Here is a 27,872-nt window from a genome sequence, read left to right on the forward strand (position 1 = left end):
TGTGAGCAGCCGCTGTTAGCTCCAGCTCCTGCCAACCTAGCAGTTCGAAAACATGCCAATGCGAGTAGATCAATAGGTACCGCTCCAGTGGGAAGGTAGGTGCTCCATGCAGTCATGCCAGTGGCCACATGACCTTGGAGGTGTTTACGGACAACCCCGGCTCTTCGGCTTAGAAATAGAGATGAGCACCACACCCCAGAGTCAGACATGACTGGACTTTATGTCAGGGGAAACCTTTACCTTTTAGAGAGGTTGCTATTTCCAATTGTGGCCACTCTAAGTTTGCAAGGCCTGAGCTCATAGGATCAACCTGAGTTTGTTCTCCCTGCAAACCCCATACATCCAGGCAGTGGGACCATGCTCCATCTCTGAAGTACACACACACCACCCTAAAAGCAGCCTTCCCTGTGTCAAGACTGCCAAGGGTTCCAACAGGTGCCCATTTCCTCCCTTTTCCCACAACGTGCTGCTGATCGGCCGATACCTGCTGTAATCCTGAGCATCCGGTGTGGCCCTGATCCCATCCAGAGACAATGCTCCCAGGTGCCGAGGGCACAGACAGACCTCCATATGTGCTGGGTAGAAAATGCTCCCCAACAAAGCTCATGTGAGGAGAAGCCCACCTGTCACAAAAGCACCCAAGGCTTCTTTGTTGCAGGTCATCCAGCCATCTTGACTTGATGGAGAGGGGCTGCTGCCAAGGTGCCCATCCATTGCGACTGATGCATGTCCATCTCATCCTCCTCCTCTTCTTCCTCTCTCTTTCTGTGGCCCCGAAAACGCAGTGGCAGCACCACCACGATACAGGTACAAGGAAAGAGCGAAAGCCATGCAACCCCATCTGCATGGAGAGATCATTGCCCTTTCATGGGAGGCAGCAGTGCAGGGGGGAGCCAGGCTAACGGAAGAGGGGCTCTGGGCTTCTGCTGGAGACCCTCCAGCTTGGCCCCTCCCCTGCATCTCTGCTACCTCTCCTCGCTCTTCTAGGGGGTCTCTCCATGGATGTCAGCTGCTTGAACAAATATGGCTCCCTTGGGCGCCACGTGGAGTGCACATGGCGGCCGCACAACCAGAGCTTGGGGCAGGGACCCTTCTACCTCCAATTCTCAGAGTGAGTACAGACCCTGCCAGGGAGGTCCTTAGTCCGGGCAGAAAATCCACTGGGAAGATGCCAATTGCAAGCTGCGGAGAAGAGATGTTGGATGTTTATTTAATTATATTACAGTAGAGTTTCACTTATCCAACACTTGCTTATCCAACGTTCTGGATTATCCAACGCATTTTTGTAGTCAATGTTTTCAATATATCGTGATATTTTGGTGCTAAATTTGTAAATACAGTAATTACTGTTACCAGGTGAGAGTATAGCGGAATCAGTAGAGTCCAGTTAACACCATGTGCAAAAGACTCAGACCAGGCAGAGGAATTGAAAAGAACAAAGGAAACTTTACTCTTGCTTGTAGAGTTGAAATATAAACAAACAGTTCTGCAATCGTACAATGTCCATGTAGTTGCATAAGATCAATAACCTAATCAATCAGCATCAATATATACAGCATAGTATATTAATCAGCTACTTGACCGTAGCCAGAGAGCCTGTCTCCATTTCTGTGTGCTCTCTCTAGCAAGCTGTCAGAACCCTGGCTGCTGGGCACCAAAAACCATACACGGAGGCCAGTCTCTATCTAATATCTTTATTAAGGAAATATATAAAAGCAATAAAAACAAGTGAAGAATATAGTTCAGAAGCAGACCTTTCAAATGAGGTCAAATATAGTCCAAAAATGTATTGTCCAATAATTGATATTAGAGTTCAAAGTTTTAATCCACTTGACCGAAACACACACTTTGCCAAGCAATAGTGTGGGGAAATGTCAGAGTCTTAGAATCCAATGAAGCTTGATAGCAAGGCTGGAAATAAACTTGATTCTTGGCTAGGTCCGTGACTAGGAACAGGGCAAAACATGAAGCGTGGAGCGTCCGTGGAACAGGGCAAAACATGAAACATGAAGCGTCCGTGGTTACACAGCAAGGCCAGGCAAAGGCTTGGAAGCTTGATCCAGTAAGCAAGGAACTGGGGTTACGAAGTCCACACACGATCTCTCTCCTGAAGCTGATCAATTGACTCCGCAAAGAATCTCCCGTGTCAATCACCTATATTGGGTCTCGTTTCCCGCCAACAAATCTCTTTCCCTAGAGAACAAGAAACGAAACCCAACTCTGTCCAGATGCAAGACTCCTTAGATTTTCCCAAGGGAAGCAGGCCTAATCAGTCTGTTGTTTGGCTGCAATCCGCAAACTCCTCCGCTGGGCTTCTCTGACTCCTCTGTCTTTAGAATAAAATTCTTTCCTGGGAAACGGAGGGGAGTTCTGCCCAAGGCCTGTTTTACTGAATTCTTGAGGGCAAACATCAATATCCGGCAGGTGAAGAGACTCCGGCTCTTGTTGAACCGGCGAAAACCCCATGTTTTCATCTTCATCTGCCACAATAGTACTAGGAACAGGACTACAGGGCCCATGAGGCATCACACAAGCTCAAATTCCAACTGACAATCTGAGCTACCTGCTCTCAAAACGATACACTGTTTTAGGCGTGGCTTCTCTCTCTGCAAAGAGCTGAGCTCCCTTTGCAGAGTTCCCTTGCAAACTAACTTTTGCAAGGATTTCTTTACACAAACACATACACATTAGCATTTTGGCGCAATAATTACAACATAACATTACTGCATATTGAACTACTTTTTCTGTCAAATTTGTTGTATAACATGAAGTTTTGGTGCTTAATTTGTAAAATCATAACCTAATTTGATGTTTAATAGGTTTTTCCTTAATCCCTCCTCATTATCCAACATATTCGCTTATCCAACATTCTGCCAGCCCGTTTATGTTGGATAAGTGAGACTCTACTGTATTATATTATAACCGCTGCCACCAGTGTAAAGCTGTTTATAATGCGGCCACCTGATGTAAAGGGGATTATTCACGCTTGCCACCACTATGGGAAGATATAGCCACTAGTTACTTAGAGAGGAGACATTTTAAATTTTGTTTTTCTTCTTTCTTCTTGTTTGTTTTTGATGGTAATATATATGACAGAAGCTGAGATGTTTAAAAGAACAATAACACGTTTACTCTGGCATAAAGTTTAATGGTTACAGTAACTTTCTCTTTAGAGGCACTTTGGTTAATAGTTGCAAAGCTAAAATGAGGTATTTCAAACTTCTTAAAATGTCACTTCTTTCTTTACTGCTCTAAACTGCAGTCACCCTGTGAATTACAATCTGTTCCTCATCAGGAGACAGACTACCTTAAAATAAGTCACCAAACTTATTTTAAATTGACTCAAAAATAAGCATTTGAGTCTCCCTGATCCCTTCAACTGAGGGTAAGTCTTCACTGTACCTCATCAGGGCACAGACTAACTGCTTCTTTTTCAAACCTGCACTTCTCCACCAAAACGGCAATTGGCTCCGCCCACTTCTCCATGGCAACCAACTCATGAGTGCAGAGTAACTGAAATACTGACCGTTTTAAAACGCAATTAAACATAACATCTGTAAACTAAAAAAAATCACACTTCATTACACAAGCCAACAGGGGAAGGAGCCACACAGCATAAGAAGCCGTCCCACGGTGCTGTGAAAAAGGGGGTGCATTTTGCACGGCTTGTGTTGCTCCCTGCCTCAGGGATGGTTGCTTGTTGCTCTAGTGCCACTCAGCGTCTTCCTTCTCCTCTTCCCTCTGCAGCCGCCTTGGCCTCTTTAGCAGCCTCATCTGTGAGCTCTTTCCTTCTCGCGAAGTCGGAGGCCTCTACAGTTGTATTGCGGAGGGAGATGGGGAGTTCACAGAGTACGACGAATACAGGGTCTCTCTGCATGCTGCTTCCTCCTTCTCCTTGGGCGAGACCGTCTTCGCATTGTATGAGCCCAGGCTGCACAGTGAGTCCTGTACAATCACCCCAGAGATTTCTCCTATCCCAATAGGGGCCTGAGTCCCATTCTCTTCCATTGACCAGAGGGGGATCAGCCGTTTCCCTGGAAGCCCCCCTGGCAGACAGCTGGGTAAGAATCTCTTCTGGCTCCAAGTGGACACACTGGTGCCCAGCTGCCCCTTCCCCTTCCAGTCCAGTGCGATGCACCCAACAGCCTGCAGAGCCATGCCAACGCCACCAAGTGTCGGATCCAGTGGGACAAAGCAGAAGACGGAGAAGACTTTATCGTGGAGTGGCAATGGCAGCTGGAGTTCAAGCATGACGACGAGTCCTGGGAGGTGAGGGGCATTTTGAGGAGGGAGAGGAGGCAGTCCATTCCTCTGGGATCCTGCTTGAGAGGGACACATGGGGCCCGTGGGAGCATGAGGGCTAAAGATGCTGCTCTTCTCAGTCTGCCAAACCTTACCCACAAAGTGCTAGTGAATCAGCAGATGGGTATTTCAAGAAATGGCAGGTCAAGAGGAGGGCTGGGCCAGGCCACAACTCTCCTGCTAGGCAATGGCTCCTGACAACCACAACTGTTTCTTTCTTATTTATTTATTTATTTATTTATTATTTACAGCATTTATATTCCGCCCTTCTCACCCCGAAGGGGACTCAGGGCGGATCACATTGCACACATAAAGGCAAACATTCAATGCCATGACATAGAACAGAGACAAAGACAAGACGCAGGCACCGGGCTGGCCTCGAACTCATGACCTCTTGGTCAGAGTGATTTGTTGATTTATTGCAGCTGGCTTGCTTTCCAGCCTGCACCACAGCCCGGTGCTTTTGTATCACTGCTCATTCCCTTTCTTGTGCTTTTGTATCACCGCTCATTCCCTTTCTCTATCGTTCTCACAGTATTATGTTAGACTGAGTTTGGTTAATGGCTGCCTGGCTCCCTCTGCTGTTCTGGAGTCCAGCTCCTTCTGCCTTTTGTGGAGTATGTTGTGCCTACATCTTGTGCACTCTAACCTTTGCAGCAAGCAAAGCAGAAGGAGTTTGTCACCCAAGAGTCGTGGGTGGACATAGACAGCTCAGAGCTCAAGTGTGGAGAGAAATATGTCGCCCGGATCCGCCGCAAAGTCCCAGATGGTAACACGGATTACCGCGGCCCCTGGAGCCCCTGGAGCACTTCCACCCACTGTACGGCCCTCCCAGGTCTGCTCCGACCATTCGGACCCTTCCGCTTCCTTCTCCTTTCAGAATGTGGGGGTGGACCTATCCCTCTAACCATGCAGTGTGGGGTGGGGTAGGGTGGGGTGGAGGAGCAAAAGTAACCAGTTTCAGGACTCATGACCACCCAGCAGGAATAGTGCTGACCCGCTAACCCTCCTTCCACTATTCCTTTGCAGGCTGTGGGCAGAAGCAGTCGGACCCTCGCTTTCTGTGGACATGGCCAGTCTCCCTCCCATTTGGCCTGGGGGGCCTGCTGTTCCTACTCCTGTCGCTCAAGTTCCTCTGGAGGTACATTATCTGCTCCTGTCCCCCAGCATCTCCTCCTCAGTGACTGCCCAGCATGGAAGGCTATGAGTCTGTGCGCCCAATTTGAGCAAGGCTGGACTCAGGTCTCAGAGTCTGCTCACTGTCAGGATAGAAAGGGACTTCTCTGCTGACAGGTTTGTTCACTGACCCCATTCTGCCCCACCTTCCTCCAGGGAGCTGTCTCTATTGCATAACCTATTCGAAAAAACTGTACCCAGTCTCTGGGCACATATCCTTTTGGCAAATATGAATCTCCATGAACCACTAGTCAAGAAATACATGACCGTGTTAGAAATCAACTCTTTGAACAAGCATGAATGTAACACAGGTAACTCAGCTGTTAAACTGAAGAACCATTTCTATGAACTGCCAAGGACAAAGACATGCCACTACAAAAATATATTTAGTTAGCAGAGGATGGTTGTTTCTTTGCAGTTGTAATTGCCCAAAATATATAAACTCCCTTGAAACCTCTTAGTTTAAAATATGCATTCATAGATTAAAATAACAAAGTCTTATTTGAAAAATAACTTATCTTGTTTACTCATAAATATCTTCTATTAATTCATCATACAGGCACTTTTTTAAAAATAGAAGTTCAGTTACAGATAGGATATAACTTCTCTCCGTGTTGAGTACACAGGGTATCATTCTAAATCAATTGTCCATAGTCTTTAAGTACATTTATACTCACTGAAGTCCAAAAGCATACTTCTATATTGAAATCCAAACAGCAACATGCGTGCACCTCCACTGAGGTCTGATGCAAACATGCATCCACCTCCACTGAGGTGTAAAGCAGACACTGAATATAAAATCCAGTGTGCCTAACTTGAGTCTGGACATGCTCAGTACAACCACATGTCTATAGTCACTTCCACATCAAAGAGGTAAGTCAAACTGGCAAATCAACGTACACATAGAATAAAGGGTTAGCAAATATGTACATTAATAAATAAATAGTGAGAGGCTTGAGAGGTTGCTGTTTCCAGCAGTCTCCAGTTGGGCTGGGTTGAGAGGGAACAGAGGCTGGCCAGCCCAAGAGGACCCTCACGGCTCCGGGGGTCAGGGCTGTCTGCAAGGGGTCTCTGGGCAGCGAGAGGGAGGGGGTCTTGCCCCTTGGGTCTCAGTGGTTCCTCCCTCTCCCTCTAGGCTGAAGGACAGAGAGAGGGCCCACACGCCGACACCAGCCACTTTCTTCCAGCCTCTCTATGCCTCTCACAATGGGGATTTCAAGGTAAGTGTCATTATCGGATGGAGGAGCCTACCTCAACGGGAGTGGATCTGGGCTTTTTCTTCCAAAGGTTGCTTCCATGGGAGATGTGCACCCCTTCGCTGTGCCCAAATTTGGTTTAGAAGCCGCCTCCTCACCCTCAGATTGGGATCCAAGGAGTCTTGAAGATATAAATTTCCTGTAAATCCCAAAAAGCACATTTTAGGGAGATGCTTTTATCAAGGCAACAAAAAGGTGCCAAATCCATCCCATTGACATCTTGGGTCAGTCCTTCCGTCAAGGTTCTTACTTTGCTGGAAATAAAGCTGCACGATTCCCAGGTCCAGTCTAACTCCTTGCAAGGATCTGAAAACCTGGATGTTCCAGTGTGCATTTGATGATGGTTAGGCCCTGATCATGGATGCCCAGACTTAATTGACTGATAAATTGTGTACAGCACTTTATCCTAGCCCTGGCCCTATAATATGGTTTTTACACAAGTCTATGCCCAGCCCTCTCTAATTCTGATTAGTTCAACCATATTCCCAGTTGCTGGTTTGTTTGTTTTGATGCATTTTAATGATGTTTTATACTAAGCTATTTTAATTATTTAATTAGTCTGTTATATGTTACTATAGGAGCCCCGGTGGCAGTGTGTGTAAAAGCACTGAGCTGGAGACCGAAAGGTCCCAGGTTCAAACCCCGGGAGCGGCAGGAGCGGCCACTGTTAGCTCCAGCTCCTGCCAACCTAGCAGTTAGAAAACATGCCAATTTGAGTAGATCAATAGGTACCGCTCTGGCAGGAAGGTAACGGCGCTCCATGCAGTCATGCCGGCCACATGACCTTGGAGGTGTCTACGGACAACGCCAGCTCTTCGGCTTAGTAATGGAGATGAGCACCAACCCCCAGAGTCAGACATGACTGGACTTAACGTCATGGGAAAACCTTTACCTTTTATGTTACTATGTTTTAAACTGCATTTTAGTTAGTAATTTTGTTGTATGTTTTGGGTTTGGTCCCGCATATAAGCTGCCCCGAGTCCCTTTGGGGAGATGGTGGCAGGGTATAAAAATAAAGTTATTATTATTGGTATTATTATTATTATCTTCCCTTCATGTCCAGCCATTGTTAATCCTGGTGCAAATGAAAACAGAAAGAGACACAATATTGAAGCACACTTAAAGCCAAAAGGTACATCATCTTCCTGCCTCTCTCCCTGAGAGGAAAGGCCTCTGGGAAGCAGGGCCTGAGCAGCTTTCCCTCTATCCTCCTATCCAGGGCTGGGCTGGCCTCAAAGGGAGAGCGGTCTTCCTCAGCAGCAACACAGAAGAGGACAGCTTTTGCAGCAGCGACAGCAGCAGCCATCGGGACAACGGGCAAGTCATGGAAGGGCTCGGCTCCCAGATCTCTTTCCTCACTCCACTCTTCAAGATCCCCCAGGATAAAGGCTGCCCCCCAAACAGTGGGAACTCCACTGGCATCCATTCTGGGGGGTCAAAAATAGCAAACCTCCGGGAGGAGTGCACAGATCCCCTGTCGCTCCTCCTCCCTCGCCTTTCTAGGGCTCCTGGGACCCTGGCCGACGCAGAGGGAAAGGGGGCCCCTTTGAGCAGCCCCTCATTCCAAGAGCTGGGGCTCAGGTGGGAGACGGAGAACCTTTTTTCCTGCAGCAATGACTACTATTGCATTTGGGAAGGGGGCAGTGGGAATGGCCCAGGGGCCCCCTGTGGGGCTGAAGGCTGCTTCCAGTTGGGAACAGCTCCTGGCCAAGGCTGACCTGAGGCACCCAGCTCATGCCTCACTCTCCCCGCCCTACGGTCAAGAGACTGGGGCAGTGGGAGTGTATGTGTGGGGGTGGGAGAGAAACGCTGCCCAGCCAGTGAAAAGAACAGCTTGCCTCCAAGTTTATGTGGTGAGTGCTTTTTGCCCCATGCTCTCAGGCTCTGCTTCCTTCTTGTGTATCCTATTTGCAGAACTGCAATAAAAGCAATGCCACAGTGACAACCCTGGGCTCCAGCGCAATGGTTTTCTCCAACTAACAAGGGGGTATCCCAGCTCTGAAGGACTGGGCACATCTCTCTGCAAGGGGACCAAGAATTAGAATAGAATAACTTTATTGTCACTGTACATTGTACAACGCAATTAAATGCTTTCCCCAGGACACACCACAAAACAACACACTCATTCCTCTACACTCTCACCTCCACTATACAGCTCTCAATGGCACATCAATGTGAAACCATGGAATTCAACATAGCCACAGCTCTAAGATAAAAGCTGCCTCTCCGTCTGTTTGTCCTTGCCTTTATCACCCTGTATTGTCTGCCAGGTGGCAATCATTAATATTATTATTAATAATAATAATAATAATATGCCGGGTGAGATGGATTCCCAAGAATGCTCTGAGCTTCCTTAAGACAGCAACATCTATACCAGGGGTCCTCAAACTTTTTAAGTGGAGGGCCGATTCATGCTCCCTCAGATTATTGAGGGGCCGAATTATCATTTGAAAAAAAAAGAACAAATTCCTATGCTCACTGCACACGTCTTATTTGTAGTGCAAAAAACAAAACAAAAAAACAAACAAACAATAAAACCAGCAACAATTACTTATTTATTACATTTATACTCCACATAGCATATTGTGCTATGCTAATAATAAAATATATTGTACATACAATATATTATATTATTAGCATAGCAAAATATTAGCATTATATATTACTATACCATTATACTGTAATATTATTAGTAATATTACATTTAATATATAATATATAATTAATATTATTATATTGTACAAAATTATTATATTGTATTATTATTATTAGCCGTCCTGATTCTCCTATTGGGTGAGAAGGACGGGGGTAGAAATACTGTAATAAATAAATAATTTACATTATAATATTATTATTATTAATATTATATGTATACACAATATATTATTATTATCATAGCATTCATTTACAATATTGATAAATGAAAGAACAATACAATATTTAAAAAATAAAAATAATTTTAACCAACATACTGTAAACTTATCAAGATTTCAGTGGGAAGTGTGGGCCTGCTTCTGGCCAATGAGATAATCAAATAGGATTGTTGTTGTTGTGCCTTCAAGTCATTTCAGACTTTGGGCGAAACTGGGGGCGGGGGCCAGGTCAATGGCCTTGGAGGGCCGCATCCGGCCCCCAGGCCTTAGTTTGGGGACCCCTGATCTATAAAGTTCTTCTAAAGATGGGAGAAAGAGAGCTTAAGCGGCTGAGGGGGAAAAGGAAAGGGCCTGAGGCTGTGAGGAACGGTGGGAGTTGAAGTCCAAAACACCTGGAGGGAAGGCCTAAGTTCGCTCATGCCTAGAAGGCTGCCTCAAAAGTCCTGTCACCTGCCATTCTTCCTCAACGTATAGCTTTTGCGGCGCATGGTTGCCATGACAATGAGGCCTAGTGGGATCTATTTAGGAAGGAGGAAATGCGCCCGGAACCCTAGGAACGGGTCCTGGGTGACGGCGGAGCGGTTAGTCAACGGACTCCGCTCTTCCGCGCCTCAGTGAGCGTGTGTGTGTGTGTGAGAGAGAGAGAGAGCCCCGGTGCCTTCTGGGTAGGGAGGGAGCGCTGCTGCGTCACTCGCCTCCTCACCGGCCGGCCCCGCCTGTTTCTGCCTCGCGAGAGCCGCCGCCGACGAGATGTCGTTTTGAGCGGCACCGCGGCCGGGCCAATGGCAGAGCACGCCGGCGGGAAGTCCCGCCCGCGGCCGCGCGGAAGTGGGCATTGTTGTCGCTGACGTCAGTGTCGGAGGACGCGGGCGTCCCATTGGGTCGCAGTGGCGGGTCGGGAGGCCGGGCCCATGGCCAGCACCGGCAGCCCCCTGGTAGGCGCGGAGAGGGAGAGGGAGAGGGAGGGAAGGGGCGGGCAGGACGGAGGGAGGGAGAGAATCTCGCAGGCCTAGGCCTCGCCCCTCAGGCCCGGCGCCCCGGCTAGGCCCCTGCCGAGGCCTTTTCCCGGGATAGAGGCGCTTCGAGGCCCGTTCTCCCCCTCTTCCCATTCCACGCCTCTCTCCCTGACCCTCCTTCCCGGCAAGAGGGCTTCCAGGGCGAGGCTTGACTTCCCGTGAACCCGGAGAGAGGCGTGAAGGCCGAGAGCGGCCCATCCTGCCCACGATGGCAGCACACTGACAGCAAGACAGCTTGTTGCTGCTCCAGCCACAACCCCAATCACTCTCAGCGTTCATAGGGCAGCGTTGGTGAAAAGGGCCCAACAGAGACTGAAGTACCTGAGAATGCTAAGGAGCCAACAGCTGAATGGAAAACTGCTGGTGACTTTCTATCGCTGTGCTCTAGAGCAGTAGTTCTCAACCTGTGGGTCCCACAGAACAGTGGTTCTCAACTTGTGGGTCCCATAAGACAGTGGAGCCCATAAGACAGTGGTTCTTAACCTGTGGGTCCCATAAGACAGTGGAGCCCATAAGACATTGGTTCTCAACCTGTAGATCCCACAAGACAGTGGTTCTTAATCTGTGGGTCCCATGAGGCAGTGGAGCCTATAAGACAGTGGTTCACAACCTGTAGATCCCACAAGACAGTGGTTCTCAACCTGTGGGTCCCAGGAGACAGTGGAACCCATAAGAAAGTGGATCTCAACATGTGGGTCCCACAAGACAGTGGAGCCTATAAGATAGTGATTCTCAACCTGTGGGCCTCATAAGACAGTGGAGTCCATAAGGCAGTGGTTCTCAACCTGTGGGTCCCATAAGACAATGGAGCCCGTAAGACAGTGGTTCTCAACTTGTGGGTCCCTAGATGTTTTGGCCTTCAACTCTCAGATATCCTAATAGCTGGCAAACTGGCTGGGATTTCTGGGAGTTGTAGGCCAAAACACCTGGGGACCCACAGGTTGAGAACCATTGCTCTAGAGAGTGTCCTACCTACTTCACCTGTATGCTGTTAGGTAACTGCACAGTGGCAGATAACAAGGAGCTCCAAAGGGTCACCACTTCTGCACAGAGAACATCATCAGTTGCCCTTTTTCTCCCCTCTTTGGAAGAGCTTTATAAGTCTCGCAGCCTTAAGAAAGAATCTCCCAAACACTTCCATCTGGCAGAAGATAGAAGGTCCCACCACCAGTCTGTCTTCCAAACTTCCACTGATGCCACAGAGCCCTGTCCTTTGTTTCTCTTGACAACCAATGTTCGGGTTGCCACCTTGCTCCCCTCTTTGGAAGAATTTGCTTCCAGACAGTCCCTATATCCCAGGATCTGATCCCAGGTTTGCAGAAAATGTGGAATTTTATACAGCTGTGTGGAAGGGGCCCTTCGTGTCCAAGGAAACTCCTGCCCCATTCAGAGGGCTCTTCCACACAGCCATATAACCCAGAATATCAAGGCAAATAATCCACAATAATCTGCTTCGAACTGGTTTATCCGAGCCCACACTGCCAGTTCAATGCGAATTTTATACAGCTGTGTGGAAGTGGGCAGAATCCCTTTCAAGTGCCAGTCAGCTGGCATTGCTTTTGTGACTCTCTTGTTGTCTTCCACCCCTTTGGCTTCAGAGGCCTGGCCTTGGCAGCTTCCATCCTCTGCTTCATTCCATTCGTCTGGGGCTTGGGGCCGCTGCATTGCTTTCACGTTTCTGAATGGAAACCCTGGGCTGGGCTCAGATTGTTGAATGAAGGTCAACTCTCACATGCCGAGTAACTATTGCTCAGTTGTAGACAGATTTCCCCTCCATGGTTTTACTCTTCAGCATGAGTTTCTGACTGCTATTGCTCATAAGCTGCGTGCAGCTATGATTTTGCACGGCCAAAAATATCGCGAGGCTATGGAACATATTGAAATGTTAGAATGCTTGCCTGATTAGTCTTGGTTTTCTGGAAGATTGTAGCAAAAGTGAAATACAGAAATACACACACTGTCTTGTCAGCAGTTGGCAGAACATTGGTTGTCAAGAGAAACAAAGGACGGCTCTGTGGCATCAGTGGAAGTTTGGAAGACAGACAGGTGGTGGGCCCTTCTATTTTCTGCCAGATGGAGTGTTTGTGAGATGCTGGAGACTGAATGGGGTTGTGGCTGGAGCAGGAGCAGCAGCCAGAGGCCTCTAGTTGTCTTGCTGTCCATTTGTTGCCATTATGGGCAGGGCCATTGGTTGAATCTGTGCTGTTCCTTTCCTCCACAGTATGATGCTGTTCCCATCCAGTCCAGCGTGGTTTTGTGTTCCTGCCCATCGCCATCCATGGTGAGGAGCCAAGCCGAGCCCAGCCTCCCGCCCGTCACTGCCTCTGCCTGTGGCGGCCGGCCAGAGCTGAGTATGGAGAATGCCTTGCCGCAGGCACCTGTCCCGCAGCCACAGCGGAAGAAGCGCCCTGAGGACTTCAAGTTCGGGAAGATCCTGGGCGAAGGCTCCTTCTCAACTGTGAGTGTCTTTGCTGGGAGCAGGGATGCCCTGATGTGGCACGGAGCGCTTCCTGGCCCACACATTCCCATGCGCTTGTCATGTTTGGCCCAGATGGGTTCTGGGCACCTGGGCTCACTAAGAGGGTGTTAGCAGGCCCCTGTTCCCTTGGGCTGGGAGAGCAGCTGGGCTCATAAAAGGCTCACTGGCGGCCCAATTGGGGCTTCTTGCAGGGCTGTCTCCTCCTAGGAATTGTAATGCCTTCCCTTTTTTGTTATTACTTGTACTGTGTTTTAACAGATTTTTTTTGCATTTTAGGATGCTTTTAGTTGTCGATATTTTGGTTGTTAATTAGGTTGTGTTATATTGTTGAATCTGTCTATTTAAATGTATTGCCAGTTTTCTTTCTGGCAATTGAATTGTTGCCTTACATGTTGGAAACTGCCCTGAGTTCCTTTGGGGAGATAGGGCAGTATACAAATAAAGTTGATTGTTATTATTCTCTTGAAACAGGTGGTCTTGGCCAGAGAATTGGCTACCTCCAGAGAATATGCCAGTGAGTAATGCTTTCAGGGTGGGGTTGGGTTCAGGTCAGAGGCCAGTGGCTCCAAAGGCAGCGGTGAAGCAGTGCTCTTGCAAGGGCTCATGTCTGCCTGGCCTCCAGGCCCCTTCCTCCCCACCTGGATGGTTTCTGAGTGACAGAAGGTTGAAAGTCTTTTGTCTTTTGTACAGTCAAAATTCTGGAGAAGCGTCACATCATCAAGGAGAACAAAGTGCCCTATGTAACCCGGGAGAGAGACATCATGTCCCGCCTGGACCACCCTTTCTTTGTCAAACTCTACTTCACATTTCAGGACGATGAAAAGCTCTGTATCCTTCGGGAGGAAAATGTTGTCAAGGCAATAACTGCTAGAGCAAGAAAGGCAGGCGGAGCAGAGTGTTTCTGCAAAGTTTTAATCATGTGACAGTGGGTTGCTATGAGTTTTCCGGGCTGTATGACTATAATTCTGAAGGATTCTCTCCTGACGTTTCGCCCACATCTATATCAGGCATCCTCAGAAGTTGTGAGGTCTGTTGGAAACTAGGCAAGTGGGGTTCATATATCTGTGGAATAAAGTCCGGGGTGGGAGAAAGAACTCTTGCCTGCCTGAGACAAGTGTGAATGTTTCATTTGATCACCTTGATTAGCATTGAATAGCCTGGCAGCTTCAAGGCCTGGCTGTTTCCTGCCTGGGGGAAGCCTTTGTTGGGAGGTATTAGCTGGCCCTAATTGTTTCATGTCTCGAATTCCCCTGTTTTCTGAGTGTTGTTCTTGAGTTATTTTAGAGTTTTTCAATATTGGTAGCCAGATTTTGTTCATTTTCATGGTTTCTTCCTTTCTGTTGAATTTGTCCACATACTTGTGGATTTCAATGGCTCCTCTGACATGGTGGTTGTAAGAGTGGTCCAGCATTTCAGTGTTCTCAAATAATATGTTGTGTTCGGGTTGGTTCATCAAGAGCTCTGCTATGATTGAATTAGTCTGAAGTGCCTTTCATGTTCCTTGATTCCTGTTTGGGCGCTGTGTTTGGTGTTCCCTATGTAGACTTGTCCACATCTGCATGGTATACGGTAGACTCCTGCAGAGGTGAGAGGATCCTCTTGTCTTTTGCTGAACGAAGCATTTGTTGGATTTTCTTAGTGGGTTTGTAGATAGTTTGTAGGTTATGTTTCTTCATCAGCTTCATCACGTTGCCAGAGAATGTTAGATCTGGGCAAAAGTGGGTGCTTCAGGGACTGAAAGGGGTAGTTTCCATGATCTATGCTCCTCTCTGATGGCCCCCACTTCCAGGGCCGGTAGCCATGCCTTTAGAACAACCTCCAATGTCTATGTGTTTGTGTTATGAAGTCTAGAGCCTTCTGGCAGAAATAATTCTTAATGAACCATTCAGATTTTGGTCTTAGTTATGCCAAAAATGGGGAGCTTCTCAAATACATCCGCAAGATCGGCTCGTTTGATGAGACATGTACAAGGTTTTACGCTGCCGAAGTTGTGGCTGCTTTGGAGTACCTTCATGGAAAGGGAATTATTCACAGGTAAGAGGAGGGTGTCAATTTTTCCCTAGTTCACTTTTTAAAAAGATATTTTATTTATTTTATCATAATTCCATACTTTTGTTATACATCGTTTGTTTTACAGCAGATTCATAATATTCAGTACAATCTACCATACATTAACTTTTGGCATCTACCGTTATTTTTACACTTATACATATTTTCTATCCCTCACAAATAAATATTTGTATATTTATTTCCCTTTTCCAATTCCTTTCTATAAGCACTTGTTATTGTTAATAAGTTTGCTATCACATCTTTATCTTTTTATCAGTTGTTTATTATTATATAATGATAATAAAGCTATACTAGGACTTCTTTCTATTTTAATTTTCCTCAAAAGTTGCTTACATATTTACATTGTCCCCACATATGTATGTATGTTCCTGATTCTTGTGGCATCCTTTCCAGCAGTTTGTGAATAGTTTTTATTTACAGTATATTTGATAGTCTTATTGGTGTCCCCAGTTCACATTCCTGCCGCCTCACACTTACCTCTCCCCCTTTGCTGGATTTCTCTGCTTAGCCCAGGATTCCCACATGAGCCTCTTATGTGGGGCCTGCCCAAGAAGCTCTGAGCTCCCTGGCTCTTTCTGCTTGTGTGGTGTTGGGTAGCGACATGGAATTATGTAGCATGGAGATGTTTCCATTTTGGGTGGGAGGAAGGGGAGGTGTCTCAGCATGATGGGTTGTGGATCTTCCCTGAACTGTGCTTTCTACAGGGATCTGAAGCCGGAGAACATTCTCTTGAACGGAGAGATGCACATTCAGATCACAGACTTTGGGACAGCAAAAGTATTATCTGCGGACAGCAGACAAGGTACATGCAGTTTCATTGCACTTCCTGAGAATGGTTAAAGCAACTTTTCTTGGGTTATCAAAAGCTGTGTTTTCCTGGTTAGCGACAGGAATTGCCTGCTGGGCCACAGGCTCAGTTATCCTCTGGTGGCTGTTACTTCTCCCTTTCAGCCCGGGCAAACTCCTTTGTTGGGACGGCGCAGTATGTGTCACCGGAACTCCTCACAGAGAAGTCAGCTTGCAAAAGGTGAGTGCTCTGCTTCTCTGCAGGCATTCTTTTGGGGGACTTCTGTGTGTTTGAATGTACCGCATATACTCGTATAAGCAGAGGCACCTAATTTTACCACATTATAAGCCGAATGAGTTTTTTTTCAACTCATAAAGGCTGAAAAACCGGGCTTATCTTCAAGTATATACAGTAATGGGGAAAAGGAAGAGAGATCTTTCCATCCCTTCTCCCCAGTCACTGTTTCAGACAAAGAAAAGGAACGAATGGTTTACTAAGATTGCAGAACATGTATAAAACTGGCCAGAGAGGCCGTAGCGAGGGATCTGGTCTGCTCCCCCTCAGGGATAACTAAGTATAATGCCCAGGCCAGCACCCCTGGATCTGCGGGGCCTGGAATGGCCTGGCACTGACCTCTGTGTTTTGTCTCCCACTTCTCTCTCTGTTATGAATGAAGCTCTGACCTATGGGCCCTTGGCTGTATCGTCTATCAGCTTGTGGCAGGGCTGCCACCCTTCAGAGCCGGGTAAGACCTTGTGGGGATTGGGGCCTGCTTCTGGATCCAGGCATCCTTTTGTGGTACCTAGTCTCATAATAACAGGTTGCAGTGGTGGGTGTGGGGGGCTTCTGGGTTGAACTTGCCATACTTCTCTCTGCTTTTGGCCCCTCTGATGCCTGATGTAAAGAAGGGGGATGTCTAGCTTCTGATTTAGGGCCACCGAGGAGCTATTGGAAGGGCAATAGATGTCTGATATTTTTTTGTAAACAGTATTAGACTTACAATATATAACAAAACAACAGATCATAGCAGATATAATCAAGTAACAATTTTGATATAAACATGCATATCTACATTAGTCAAACAACCAGTTATCTCTGACATCGAATGCATATTAAAATCAGTGACAAAATAAACAATTTAATCTTATTTCTACATGTGAAGTTGTTACTACATATTGTTATCCACAATTTTCAGTCTATATTTCTTCTCATGTAATTTTTATTAATATAATAGTTTACCGTAACATTCAAACAATAGCACATGATGTATTACAGACTATACACACACCTGGAACCTCTATCCCACACAAAATAAAGCCTCTTATCCACATCCGTGCACCCTTCACCATGACTTCCGATGAAGCCTTTAAGCCCATTTACCTATTCTTGTTCATAGTAATCCTAAATTCCTAACGGTGCTTCTCTGTGTCACTGACTCTCCTCTCAAATATGCCATGGCCAACTTCCGCTTTTTCCAAAAAGTCCTCATTCCTTTTGTTCCATCTATTATTGGTTAGTTTGGCCATTAACATTTTCCCTTCAATCCTTTTTATTTAAACTTTTTTCCCCTTTCAAGTCTTTGGCTATGGTTAATCTTGCAGCAGCAAAGCTTTATTGGTATATTCCTTGGTCCTTTGATTATTGTTTTTTCTATGTAAACCTATTAGACACAACCCTGGGCTTTTTTTTTATTTGATCCTGTTCACATCCAGTAGGCATGGGCTTCCCATAGAAAAGGGCATATCTTCCCTGGTAACAAGGGGGAAGAGGGAAATCTGCACTGGCCCACCTCATTTATTTTATTTCCATCATTTCTATCCCGCCCTTCTCACCCGAAGGGACTCGGGCGGCTTACAAAACTGGCAGAATTCAATGCCAGTACACAACAATACAAAAGAATAAAACATAAGCAATTAAATACAGATTTAAAATAATACAAAATACTTGAGCCATTCATCCACAAAACCTTGTACATAAACCTTAGTCCAGACCGAGTCGAAGCCAACAAAACTTATTCTTTGAACGCTTGCTCGCATAGCCAGGTCTTCACTTTCTTTCTAAAACTCATGTGTGATTGGAACATAGCAACGGCATTGCATTCAGTGTCAGCATAGTCTTGGAAAAGGAAACATTTGTTCTTCTGCTGCTATCTATCTGTGTGTGTGTGTGTGTTTCCCTTGCAGAAATGAATATCTCATATTTCAAAAGATAATCAAGTTGGAATATGACTTTCCAGAGAAGTTTTTTCCTAAAGCAAAAGACCTCGTAGAAAAGCTTTTGGTAAGTGAGTTTAGTTTTCGAAAGGGATTGAAAGAGTGCTGGAGGTGGGAGAAGAAATGAAAAGCGCTTCCCGATGACCCAATTGTGCCACTCCGCACTTTATTTCTGATAATTAGTTTATTCACAAGTTTTACTGCATTTTAGGAAATTTTTATAATTATTTTTTAATTGGGATTTTAGAAACAGTGTTGCTTTTATATTTGTGTTATATATTTTATATTTGTGTACTTGTATACTGTGTATTGTGGTTCATATGCAGCACTATAGTGCTTTTGTGAGCTGCCGGAGTCCCCCTGGGGAGATGGTGGCAGGGTACAAAGAAAGATTTATTATTATATTATGATTCCCCTCCTCCCCACCCTCTGCTGCCCAGTCTTTGTCTTACAGCTCTGAGGCCTCTCCCCTCCCTTGCTCACGTCCTGCAGTCTCCATCCCTATACCCTTCCTCTTGCTTCTTTCCTCACCTGTTCCTGGTTCCCTTTTTGCCTTTGGGCTGCTTGATAGGTGCTTGGACTCCTCAACCAGCAGACTGCAGCCTCCCCCCCTACCCAATTTGCATGTCACTTTACAATTTGATCCCTCTTGTTGTCACGGAAGAGATGTCTCTGAAGTGTTGGCCTTGATCAGGTCCTAGATCCTACCAAGCGGTTGGGTTGCGAGGAAATGCAGGGCTACGGACCCCTCAAGGGCCACCCCTTCTTCGACTCCGTGACCTGGGAGGATCTGCATCGCCAGACGCCACCCAAACTCACCGCCTATTTGCCTGCCATGTCGGAGGACGATGAGGATTGCTATGGCAACGTGAGTGCTCTTGTGGTCAGACACCCTCCCCCTTGGAGGCAAAGGAAACCAACAGCCCTCTCCCTGTCTTGCCTTTGCCTCCTCTGTTGTTGTTTTTTTGGAGGGGGGTGGGCACATAAACACATAGTGCTGCACCTGGGAAGGGGTCTACAAACAACTAAGGTTCTTTCAGGCAGGGGGAATATTTTTATCCCACCCACTGCCCCAAATTTGTAAAGAATAATAAAGACTGCCATCAACTTGGAAAGATGCAACCACCAAAGACTCAGGGAGGAGACCTTTTACTTTTACTTCTTCTTATTCACTTTAGATGGTAGCGTAAATTGGTTCAGAATATATGCGGCAGAGGCTTAGATGTTGGAAGAACAATAACAAGTTTATTCAGGCACAGAGCTTAGTGGTTAAAGTATTGTTTCTCACGTAGAGGTATTCTTATTAACAGTTACAATTCTAGAATAAGATGAATCAACTCTCTAAAGTGTCACTTCTTTTAATTAAAGTAATCAAAACTTCTCTCTCTGCTACTTTTAAACCTCAGTCACCCCTGTGATATGCTATCACAGATTCTCTGTGCCTTATCAGGACATAGACTATATTAAATAAGTCACCAAACTTATTTTAAACTGACTCAAATGAACAGTTGAGTCTCCTTAATCCCATCAACCTAGGGTCAATCTTCCCTGTGCCTCATCAGAGCACAGACTGACTCTTTTTTAAACTCTGCACTTCTTCCACTAAATGCAGTCGGCTCTGCCTACTTCTCCATGGCAACCAGCCTCTGAGTGCTGAGAGGCAATAACTGTAATACTTACCCTTTTAAAACACAAACCCACAATTAAACATAATATCTTTAAACCAAAAATTCGTACTTCATTACACCCTCCCTTGGCTTTTTAAGAAGGAGCCTGGGAGAAGGGGTTGGGTGCCCTTCTGGGTGCAAGTGGATCAGTGTGCTTCCTTCTCTGGGCAGTATGACAACCTGCTGAGTCAATTCGGCTGCATGCAAGTCTCCGGCTCGGCCTCTTCCCAGTCGCTGTCTTCCCCGGAGACATCTCTGCCACCACAGACCTCAGGCAACAACATCGAGCAGTACATCCACGACCTTGATAGCAACTCCTTTGAGCTGGACCTCCAGTTCTCTGACGAGGAGAAGAGGTTGCTGTTGGCAAAGCAGGCAGGTGGAAATCCCTGGTAAGCTGTTCATCCGTCCATCATCTGCTAAAATTTCCCCACAGAAGCCCCTTTCCCTCATTTGCAGGAAGAGGCTATTGGGGTGGGGAGCAAGGTAGCCCCCAAAGGACCTCTGGCCTGTTCCTGTTCCAAGCGCCTGATGCAATTATCGTCTTGGGAGAAAGGAAGGGGCACGCTTTGCTGCCGAGCCCTTTACCCTGGACCCTCAGTAACTGGCTCCAGCTGTTAATACAGTAGAATCTCACTTATCCAAGCCTCGCTTATCCAAGCCTCTGGATTATCTAAGCCATTTTTGTAGTCAGTGTTTTCAATACATCATGATATTTTGGTGCTAAATTAGTAAATACAGTAATTACTACATAGCATTACTGCGTATTGAACTACTTTTTCTGTCCAATTTGTTGTATAACATGATGTTTTGGTGCTTAATTTGTAAAATCATAACCTAATTTGATGTTTAATAGGCTTTTCCTTAATCCCTCCTTATATATATTCACTTATCCAACATTCTGCCGGCCCGTTTAGCTTGGATAAGTGAGACTCTACTGCAGGGGTCCTCAAACTTTTAAAGCAAAGGGCTGGTCTACAATCCTTCAGACTGTTGAGGGGCCGAATTATCATTTGAAAAAAAATACGAACAAATTCCTATGCACACTGCACATGTCTTATTTGTAGTGCAAAACAACAACAACAACAACAACAACAACAATGAAAGAATACAATATTTAAAAATGAAAACAATCTTAACCAACATAAACCTATCAGGATTTCAATGGAAAGTGTGGGCCTGCTACTGGCCAATGAGATAGTCAAGTTAATTAGGATTGTTGTTGTTGTTGCTGTTTGCCTTCAAGTCATTTCAGAATTTGTGTGAGCCTAAGTCTAAAATTAATTATTTACTTACTACATTTATTTACTACATTTATATCCCACCCTTCTCACCCCGAAGAGGACTCAGAGCTGCTGTACGTACATACAATATATGATATTATTAGCATAGCACAATATTAGCATTATACATTACTATATTGAACTATACCACTATACTGTAATACTATATGTATTATATAACATATAATTAATATTATTATATGGTATTATTATTAGTATTATATAACATAATATTTTTATCAATATTATATTATATTATATTATTAAAACTGATATAAAAATATATTATAAAACTGAGAGTGGGGGCCAGGTAAATGACCTTGGAGGGCCGCATCCGGCCCCCGGGCCTTAGTTTGGGGACCCCTGCTCTACTGTATATACAAATAAATAGTGAAAGGGTTGGGAAGTTGCAATTTCTAAAATGGGCAGATGAAAATAACACACAGCAATGGTTCTCTCCTCCTCAGGCACCAGTTTGTAGAGAATAACCTAATACTGAAGATGGGTCCAGTAGATAAGAGGAAGGTAAGTAGCCTGACTCTGTACCTTTGGGTTCCTAGCTGCGCTTCTCTTTCTTTTGATTCCAGAGCGAAGTGCAACTCTCCATTCTCCCCTCCAGAGCCTCTCCCTACTCCCCTCCTCATGTGGCCTCAGTGGGGAAACGCAGGGGCTGTTCATTTTGGCAGAAAAAATGGAATGCAAAGATACAGAATGGGGGACGATGCCTGGCTAGACAGCAGTGTGTGTGAAAAAGATCTTGGAGTCCTTGTGGACAAAAAGTTAAACATGAGCCAGCAATGTGATGCGGCTGCTAAGAAAGCCAATGGGATTCTGGCCTGCATCAATAGAGGAATAGCGTCTAGATCCAGGGAAGTCCTGCTCCCCTCTATTCTGCCTTGGTCAGACCACACCTGGAATACTGTGTCCAATTTTGGGCACCACAGTTGAAGGGAGATGTTGGCAAGCTGGAAAGCGTCCAGAGGAGGGCGACTAAAATGATTAAGGGTCTGGAGAACAAGCCCTATGAGGAGAGGCTTAAAGAACTGGGCATGTTTAGCCTGCAGAAGAGAAGGCTGAGAGGAGACAGATAGCCATGTACAAATACATGAAGGGAAGTCATAGGGAGGAGGGAGCAAGCGTGTTTTCTGCTGCCCTGCAGACTAGGACGCGGAACAATGGCTTCAAACTACAGGAAAGGAGATTCCACCTGAACATCAGGAAGAACTTCCTCACTGTGAGAAGGGCTGTTCGGCAGTGGAACTCTCTCCCCCGGGCTGTGGTGGAGGTTCCTTCTTTGGCTGAATGGCCATCTGTCGGGGGTGCTTTGAATGAGATTTCCTGCTTCTTAGCGGGGGTTGGACTGGATGGCCCACGAGGTCTCTTCCAACTCTATGATTCTATGATTCAGGAGGTTCTCATTACCCTCAGCCAAGTGTCCTTGCCCTTTCCCCACAGGGCCTCTTTGCTCGCCGGCGCCAGCTGCTGCTCACCGAAGGGCCCCACTTGTACTACGTGGACCCCGTCAACAAGGTCCTCAAAGGAGAGATCCCCTGGTCCCTGGAGCTCCGCCCGGAAGCCAAGAACTTCAAGACCTTTTTTGTCCACACAGTAAGTGGCCCATTTCAGCAAGGCCTCTCTGTCTCGACTACCGGTTCAGTACCGAGGGGCTCTTCTGTGGGAGGGATTGTGTTTCAGCTGCTGGTGGTCCCTGGGAAGAACGGGAGAGCCCTCTGGGCCCCTTGGGGCAATTCTGGCATCTCGGGGCCTGGGTCCCATTCCTTGCGGCTGGAGAGGAGGAAGAAGCAGCCCAAGGGTTTGGGCTGGGACTGAGAAGCCAGTTCTGAGCCCAGAGGGCCATTACTAGGGCTGGTCTTGGGGTGAGCACTGAACTTGTGTTGTTGAAGGCTCTCATAGCCAGAATTACTGAGGTTTCCGGGCTGTATGGCCATGTTGCAGAAGCATTCTCTCCTGACGTTTCACCCACGTCTAAGGCAGGCAACCTCAGAGGTTGTGAGGTACAGTAGAGTCTCACTTATCCAACGTTCTGGATTATCCAATGCATTTTTGTAGTGAATGTTTTCAATACATCGTGATATTTTGGTGCTAAATTCGTAAATACAGTAAATACTACATAGCATTACTGCGTATTGAACTATTTTTTCTGTCAAATTTGTTGTATAACATGATGTTTTGGCGCTTAATTTGTAAAATCATAACCTAATTTGATGTGTAATAGGCTTTTCCTTAATCCCTCCTTATTATCCAAGATATTCGCTTATCCAAGCTTCTGCCGGCCCGTTTAGCTTGGATAAGTGAGACTCTACTGTATATTGGAAACTAGGTCAGTGAGGTTTATATATCTGTGGAAGGTCCAGGGTGGGAGAAAGAATTCTTTTCTGTTGGAGGTAAGTATGATTGTTCTAGTTAGCCACCTTGATTAGCATTGAATTGCCCTGCAGCTTCAAAGCCTGGCTGCTTCGTGCCTGTGGGAATCCTTTGTTGGGAGGTGTTAGCTGGCCCTGGTTGTTTCCTATCTGGAATTTCCCTGGCTTCTCTGTGTGGTCTGACATGATGGCTGTTAAAGTGGTCAGCACATGGTGGTTATTAAGAGTGGGCCTGCAACCGTGAAAAGGAACCATGAAAATGAATAATCAGGGCTGGCTAACACCTCCCAATAAAGGATTCCCGCAGACAGGAAGCAGACAGGCTTTGAATCTGCAAGGCTTTTTAATTCTAATAAAGGTCATTAATTGCAACATTCACACGTGCCTTCAACAGACAAGAGTTCTTTCTCCCACCCTGGACATCATTGCACAGATATATAAACCTCACTGACCTGGTTTCCAATATATCTCTCAACCTCTGAGGATGTGTGCCATAGATGGGCTGGACTGTGGCGCAGGCTGGTTAGCAGCCAGATGCAACAAATCACTCTGAACAAGAGGACATGAGTTTGAGGCCAGCCCGTGCCTGTGTCTATCTCTGTCTCTGTTTTATGTTATGGCATTGAATGTTTGCCTTATATGTGTGCAATGTGATCCGCCCTGAGTCCCCTTTGGGGTGAGAAGGGCGGAATATAAATACTGTAAATAAGCAAACAAATAAATAAATGTGGGCGAAATGCCAGGAGAGAATGCTTCTAGTGGTCCCTCCAGGCCATCCTCTCCTCCATCCCAGTGGTCTTTTTTCTTTTCAGATTCATATGTTATTTGAGTGATTATATTCCTTCTGTTTATGTGATTGTTTTAGTCAATTGTTATGTTTTGTTTTTGTTTTTAATTCTTATAGCGTTTTATAGTGTTTTCAGTGTTTTATTGTGCAATGTTTTATGCTGATTTTATATTGGAAACCGCCCTGAGTCCCTTTCGGGAGAGAGGGTGGTATACAAATAAACTTTTACTTACTTACTTTACTTCTGGAACATGGTATAGCCTGGTATACTCACAGCACCCGCTGAACTTGTGTTTGCTTCCAGCCGAACCGGACGTACTACCTGATGGATCCGAGTGGGAACGCTCACAAATGGTGCAAAAAGATACAGGAGGTTTGGCGACACAGATACCACCCAAACACTGCGAAGTGAGGCAGCGGCGGCTGCTCCTCTTCCTCCCTTGCGCCCCGCCTCCTTCCGTGCTGCTAGAGAGCCACCAGAGGACTCTTCCCAGCCCAGTCAACAACATCTGTTTCCAGGGCCAAACTTTTTTTCCTTTCTGGAGGAAACCAATGGAATTCAGGGTCGCTTTGCTTGCTTTCGTGCTTCTGCTGAGGCTTCCACACACAGGCCCCTTCCGCTCTGTCTCCCTCCTTCCCAGTTCCGTAGAGGAGGGACCCCTGCCCCCCCCCCCCCCATATTGCCGGCATTGCAACCTGGATTGTGTGGGGCTCAACTGTGACTTTCTGATGGATCAGTCATGGCCTTTGGTGGGCTCTGGCCCGAGCAAGTAAGGCTTCCTGGTAACTGGCCCCTCTCCCTCCCTCATCCTTTGGGAGGCTCCATTTGCACCCCTCGCATTGAGGACGGCAGTGGGCAGGTTCCCCCCCATAGAGCTCTCTGGGAGACTCCCCTGATGGTACTTTCTTTACTCATGTCTTGCAGACACTCCTTTGCAGCGGGGAAGGTGGGGAGGATGAAGAGCGTGGAGGAGCCCTGGCCCCCTGGTTGGTCTCCTAGCGTTTTAAACATGGGGTTTTAATTTGGCGCATTTACACGTTTAAGGAGCACTGAGGTTACCAGCATGCTTTTAACTCATACTAACGGAGGGGTGACGTAGTTGGTCTGGAGGCTGTCTTGGTGCAACGGAGGGGTCCTTTGCCTTCCTGGAAGAGCGGGGCAGAACCAGCGAGTGAGTGGCGGGGCTGAGTGCCACAAGGGGAGGGGGCCTTCCTGCTTTTGGGGGGGGGGGGCTATTTGGGGGGGCAGAGCAGAGGGAGGCCTCCACCCCCCAAGAGACATGCTGTTTGTACAACTGATGACTTGATTCGTGGTCTCTTTGTATAATGAGGTGTACAAATATTCCTGTATTGTTCATTGGCAAAAAGCGTCGTACCTTTTAGCAACTTTGGAAATATTTTACATGATTTAAATATATTTAAGCCCCTCCACTAATCAGACTAATTGTGTTTATGTACAAATGTTGATACGACGGAGAGGGGGAGACATGTATGGTACTTGAGTCATATCTATCGAAATGTTTCATATCGTTCTTTTGTCTCTCTTTATTATTATTTTTTTCCCAATTAAACTGTCATGGTCAAACACTTGTGGCGACGCGACGAAAGGCCTTCCTCTCTCAGTGCCAGCCGCCCATCGGGGCCCAGGGTTGGACCGAACTGTGGGGGTGGGTCTCTGAATGGCGTTCCCCCCAGACCCCAAATGTCAGGGCTGTTCTCATAAGTGTTGTCGAAGGCTTTCATGGCCGGGATCACAGGGTTGTTGTATGTCTTTTGGGCTGTGTGGCCATGTTCCAGAAGTATTCTCTCCTGACGTTTCGCCCACATCTATGGCAGGCATAATAATTATTATTATTATTATTATTATTATTATTATTATTATTAGGGCCACCCTACTGGGATCTGCACGCATCATCCGAAAATACATCACACAGTCCTAGACACTTGGGAAGTGTTCGACTTCTGATTTTGTGATATGAAATCCAGCATATATATCTTGTTTGCTGTGTCATAATAAAATAATAATAATAAAACTTTATTTATACCCCGCCAGGCATCCTCAGAGGTTGTGAGGCATGGAGAGATTAGGTAAATATATATCTGTGGAGAGTCCAGGGTGTAACAAGAGTCTTTTGTCAGTTGGAAGTCAGTGTTAATGTTTGCAGTTAATCACCCTAATTAGCATTGGAAAGGTTTGTCTCTTGCCTTTGTTCAGAGTCATTAGCCGTCCTTAGGGCTCCTCTGCCCTCCAAAGGATGCCCCTAGGCAAGAGACAGACCTTTCCAATGCTAATTAGGGTGATTAACTGCAAATTAGGGTGATTAACTGCAAACATTAACACTGACTTCCAACTGACAAAGGACTCTTGTCATACCCTGGACTCTCCACAGATATATATTTACCTAGTCTCTCCATGCCTCACAACCTCTGAGGATGCCTGCCATAGATGTGGGCGAAACATCAGGAGAGAATACTTCTGGAACATGGCTACACAGCCCGAAAGACATACAACAACCCTGTTCTCATAAGCTACCTTTCCTTTCCACGTGGGCGGGTGGCTGGCCCCAAAGGATCCCCAGCAGATCAGCAGCCGCAGACCTTTGTTCTCCGCTTTGGGACTGGACCTGCTGGAGGCAGAAAGGGCTGAGTGAGTGGCTCCTTCTGGTCAAGGAGCTTGTCTTTGACCAGAGCTGGCAGGCACTTTCTGTGGTCTTCCACTCGAGGAGAGGGCCTCGGCCACCATGAAGGCTTTGGGGTGGGAAAGGCTCTGCAGACCACTCCCCTCCTTGCTTTGAGACGCTGTGTCATCTCCCATAGCGCAATAATTTATTATTTACTTTATTTACTATATTTCTAGCCTGCTTTTTCACCCCAAAGGGGACTCAGAGCGGCTTACAGTTTGGCCACTTCAGTGTGCCACATTGCAAATACAGTGTATAAATATAATACAATACAAATCAAAACACATTTAACATAAAACGCAACACAAAAATCACACAAAGCATAATAACATCCAGAAATAAGATATAAACATTAAATATTAAAAACATTTTAAACCAGTTACAATTACAGTAGATTCTCACTTATCCAATACTCGCTTATCCAAGGTTCTGGATTATCCAGGGCATTTTTGTAGTCAATGTTTTTCAATATATCATGATATTTTGGTGCTAAATGATATAATAATAGACTAAGTAAAGTGCACATTATAAAAGTTGTAAACTCAAGATAACAGAATAAAGTGCTGCAAATTTGTTGGAGATCAATTTGGGATTGACGAGGCCCTGAGTTCATGTCAAATTAGCCAGGAAAAGTGCAACCGATGCAGAAATGGTCAAGGATCATAGAATCATAGAATAGTAGAGTTGGAAGAGACCTCATGGGCCATCCAGTCCAACCCCCTGCCAAGAAGCAGGAAATCGCATTCAAAGCACCCCCGACAGATGGCCATCCAGCCTCTGCTTAAAAGCCTCCAAGGAAGGAGCGTCCACCACGGCCCCGGGGAGAGAGTTCCACTGTCGAACAGCCCTTCTCACAGTGAGGAAGTTCTTCCTGATGTTCAGGTGGAATCTCCTTTCC

General features: G+C 46.2%; 1 protein-coding gene across 1 annotated transcript; it reads left to right on the forward strand.

Annotated features, from left to right (window-relative positions):
• The first annotated feature begins 10,384 nt into the window (after nucleotides 1-10,384).
• pdpk1 (3-phosphoinositide dependent protein kinase 1) lies at nucleotides 10,385-25,880 on the forward strand. The gene is made up of 14 exons (XM_003228259.4): nucleotides 10,385-10,542; nucleotides 12,845-13,081; nucleotides 13,574-13,616; nucleotides 13,793-13,930; nucleotides 14,992-15,136; nucleotides 15,877-15,974; nucleotides 16,124-16,199; nucleotides 16,636-16,704; nucleotides 18,143-18,239; nucleotides 18,867-19,040; nucleotides 20,011-20,231; nucleotides 21,590-21,647; nucleotides 22,578-22,730; nucleotides 24,598-25,880. The coding sequence occupies exons 1-14, from the start codon at nucleotides 10,519-10,521 to the stop codon at nucleotides 24,703-24,705; spliced, it is 1,641 nt and encodes a 546-aa protein (XP_003228307.1). The 5' UTR covers nucleotides 10,385-10,518; the 3' UTR covers nucleotides 24,706-25,880.
• Nucleotides 25,881-27,872: the final 1,992 nt, after the last annotated feature.

This window comes from Anolis carolinensis, unplaced genomic scaffold, assembly GCF_035594765.1.
Source record: "Anolis carolinensis isolate JA03-04 unplaced genomic scaffold, rAnoCar3.1.pri scaffold_13, whole genome shotgun sequence".
Lineage (NCBI taxonomy): Eukaryota > Metazoa > Chordata > Lepidosauria > Squamata > Dactyloidae > Anolis > Anolis carolinensis.

What these genes read in the sequence shown, in the direction of transcription:
- pdpk1 (XM_003228259.4), top strand. Translation starts at nt 10,519, where the DNA reads ATGGCCAGCACCGGCAGCCCCCTG. An exon ending in TACCTCCAGAGAATATGCCA is followed by an intron (nt 13,617 to 13,792) that starts GTGAGTAATGCT and finishes TCTTTTGTACAG; the next exon opens with TCAAAATTCTGGAGAAGCGT. An exon ending in GAGAAGTCAGCTTGCAAAAG is followed by an intron (nt 16,200 to 16,635) that starts GTGAGTGCTCTG and finishes TTATGAATGAAG; the next exon opens with CTCTGACCTATGGGCCCTTG.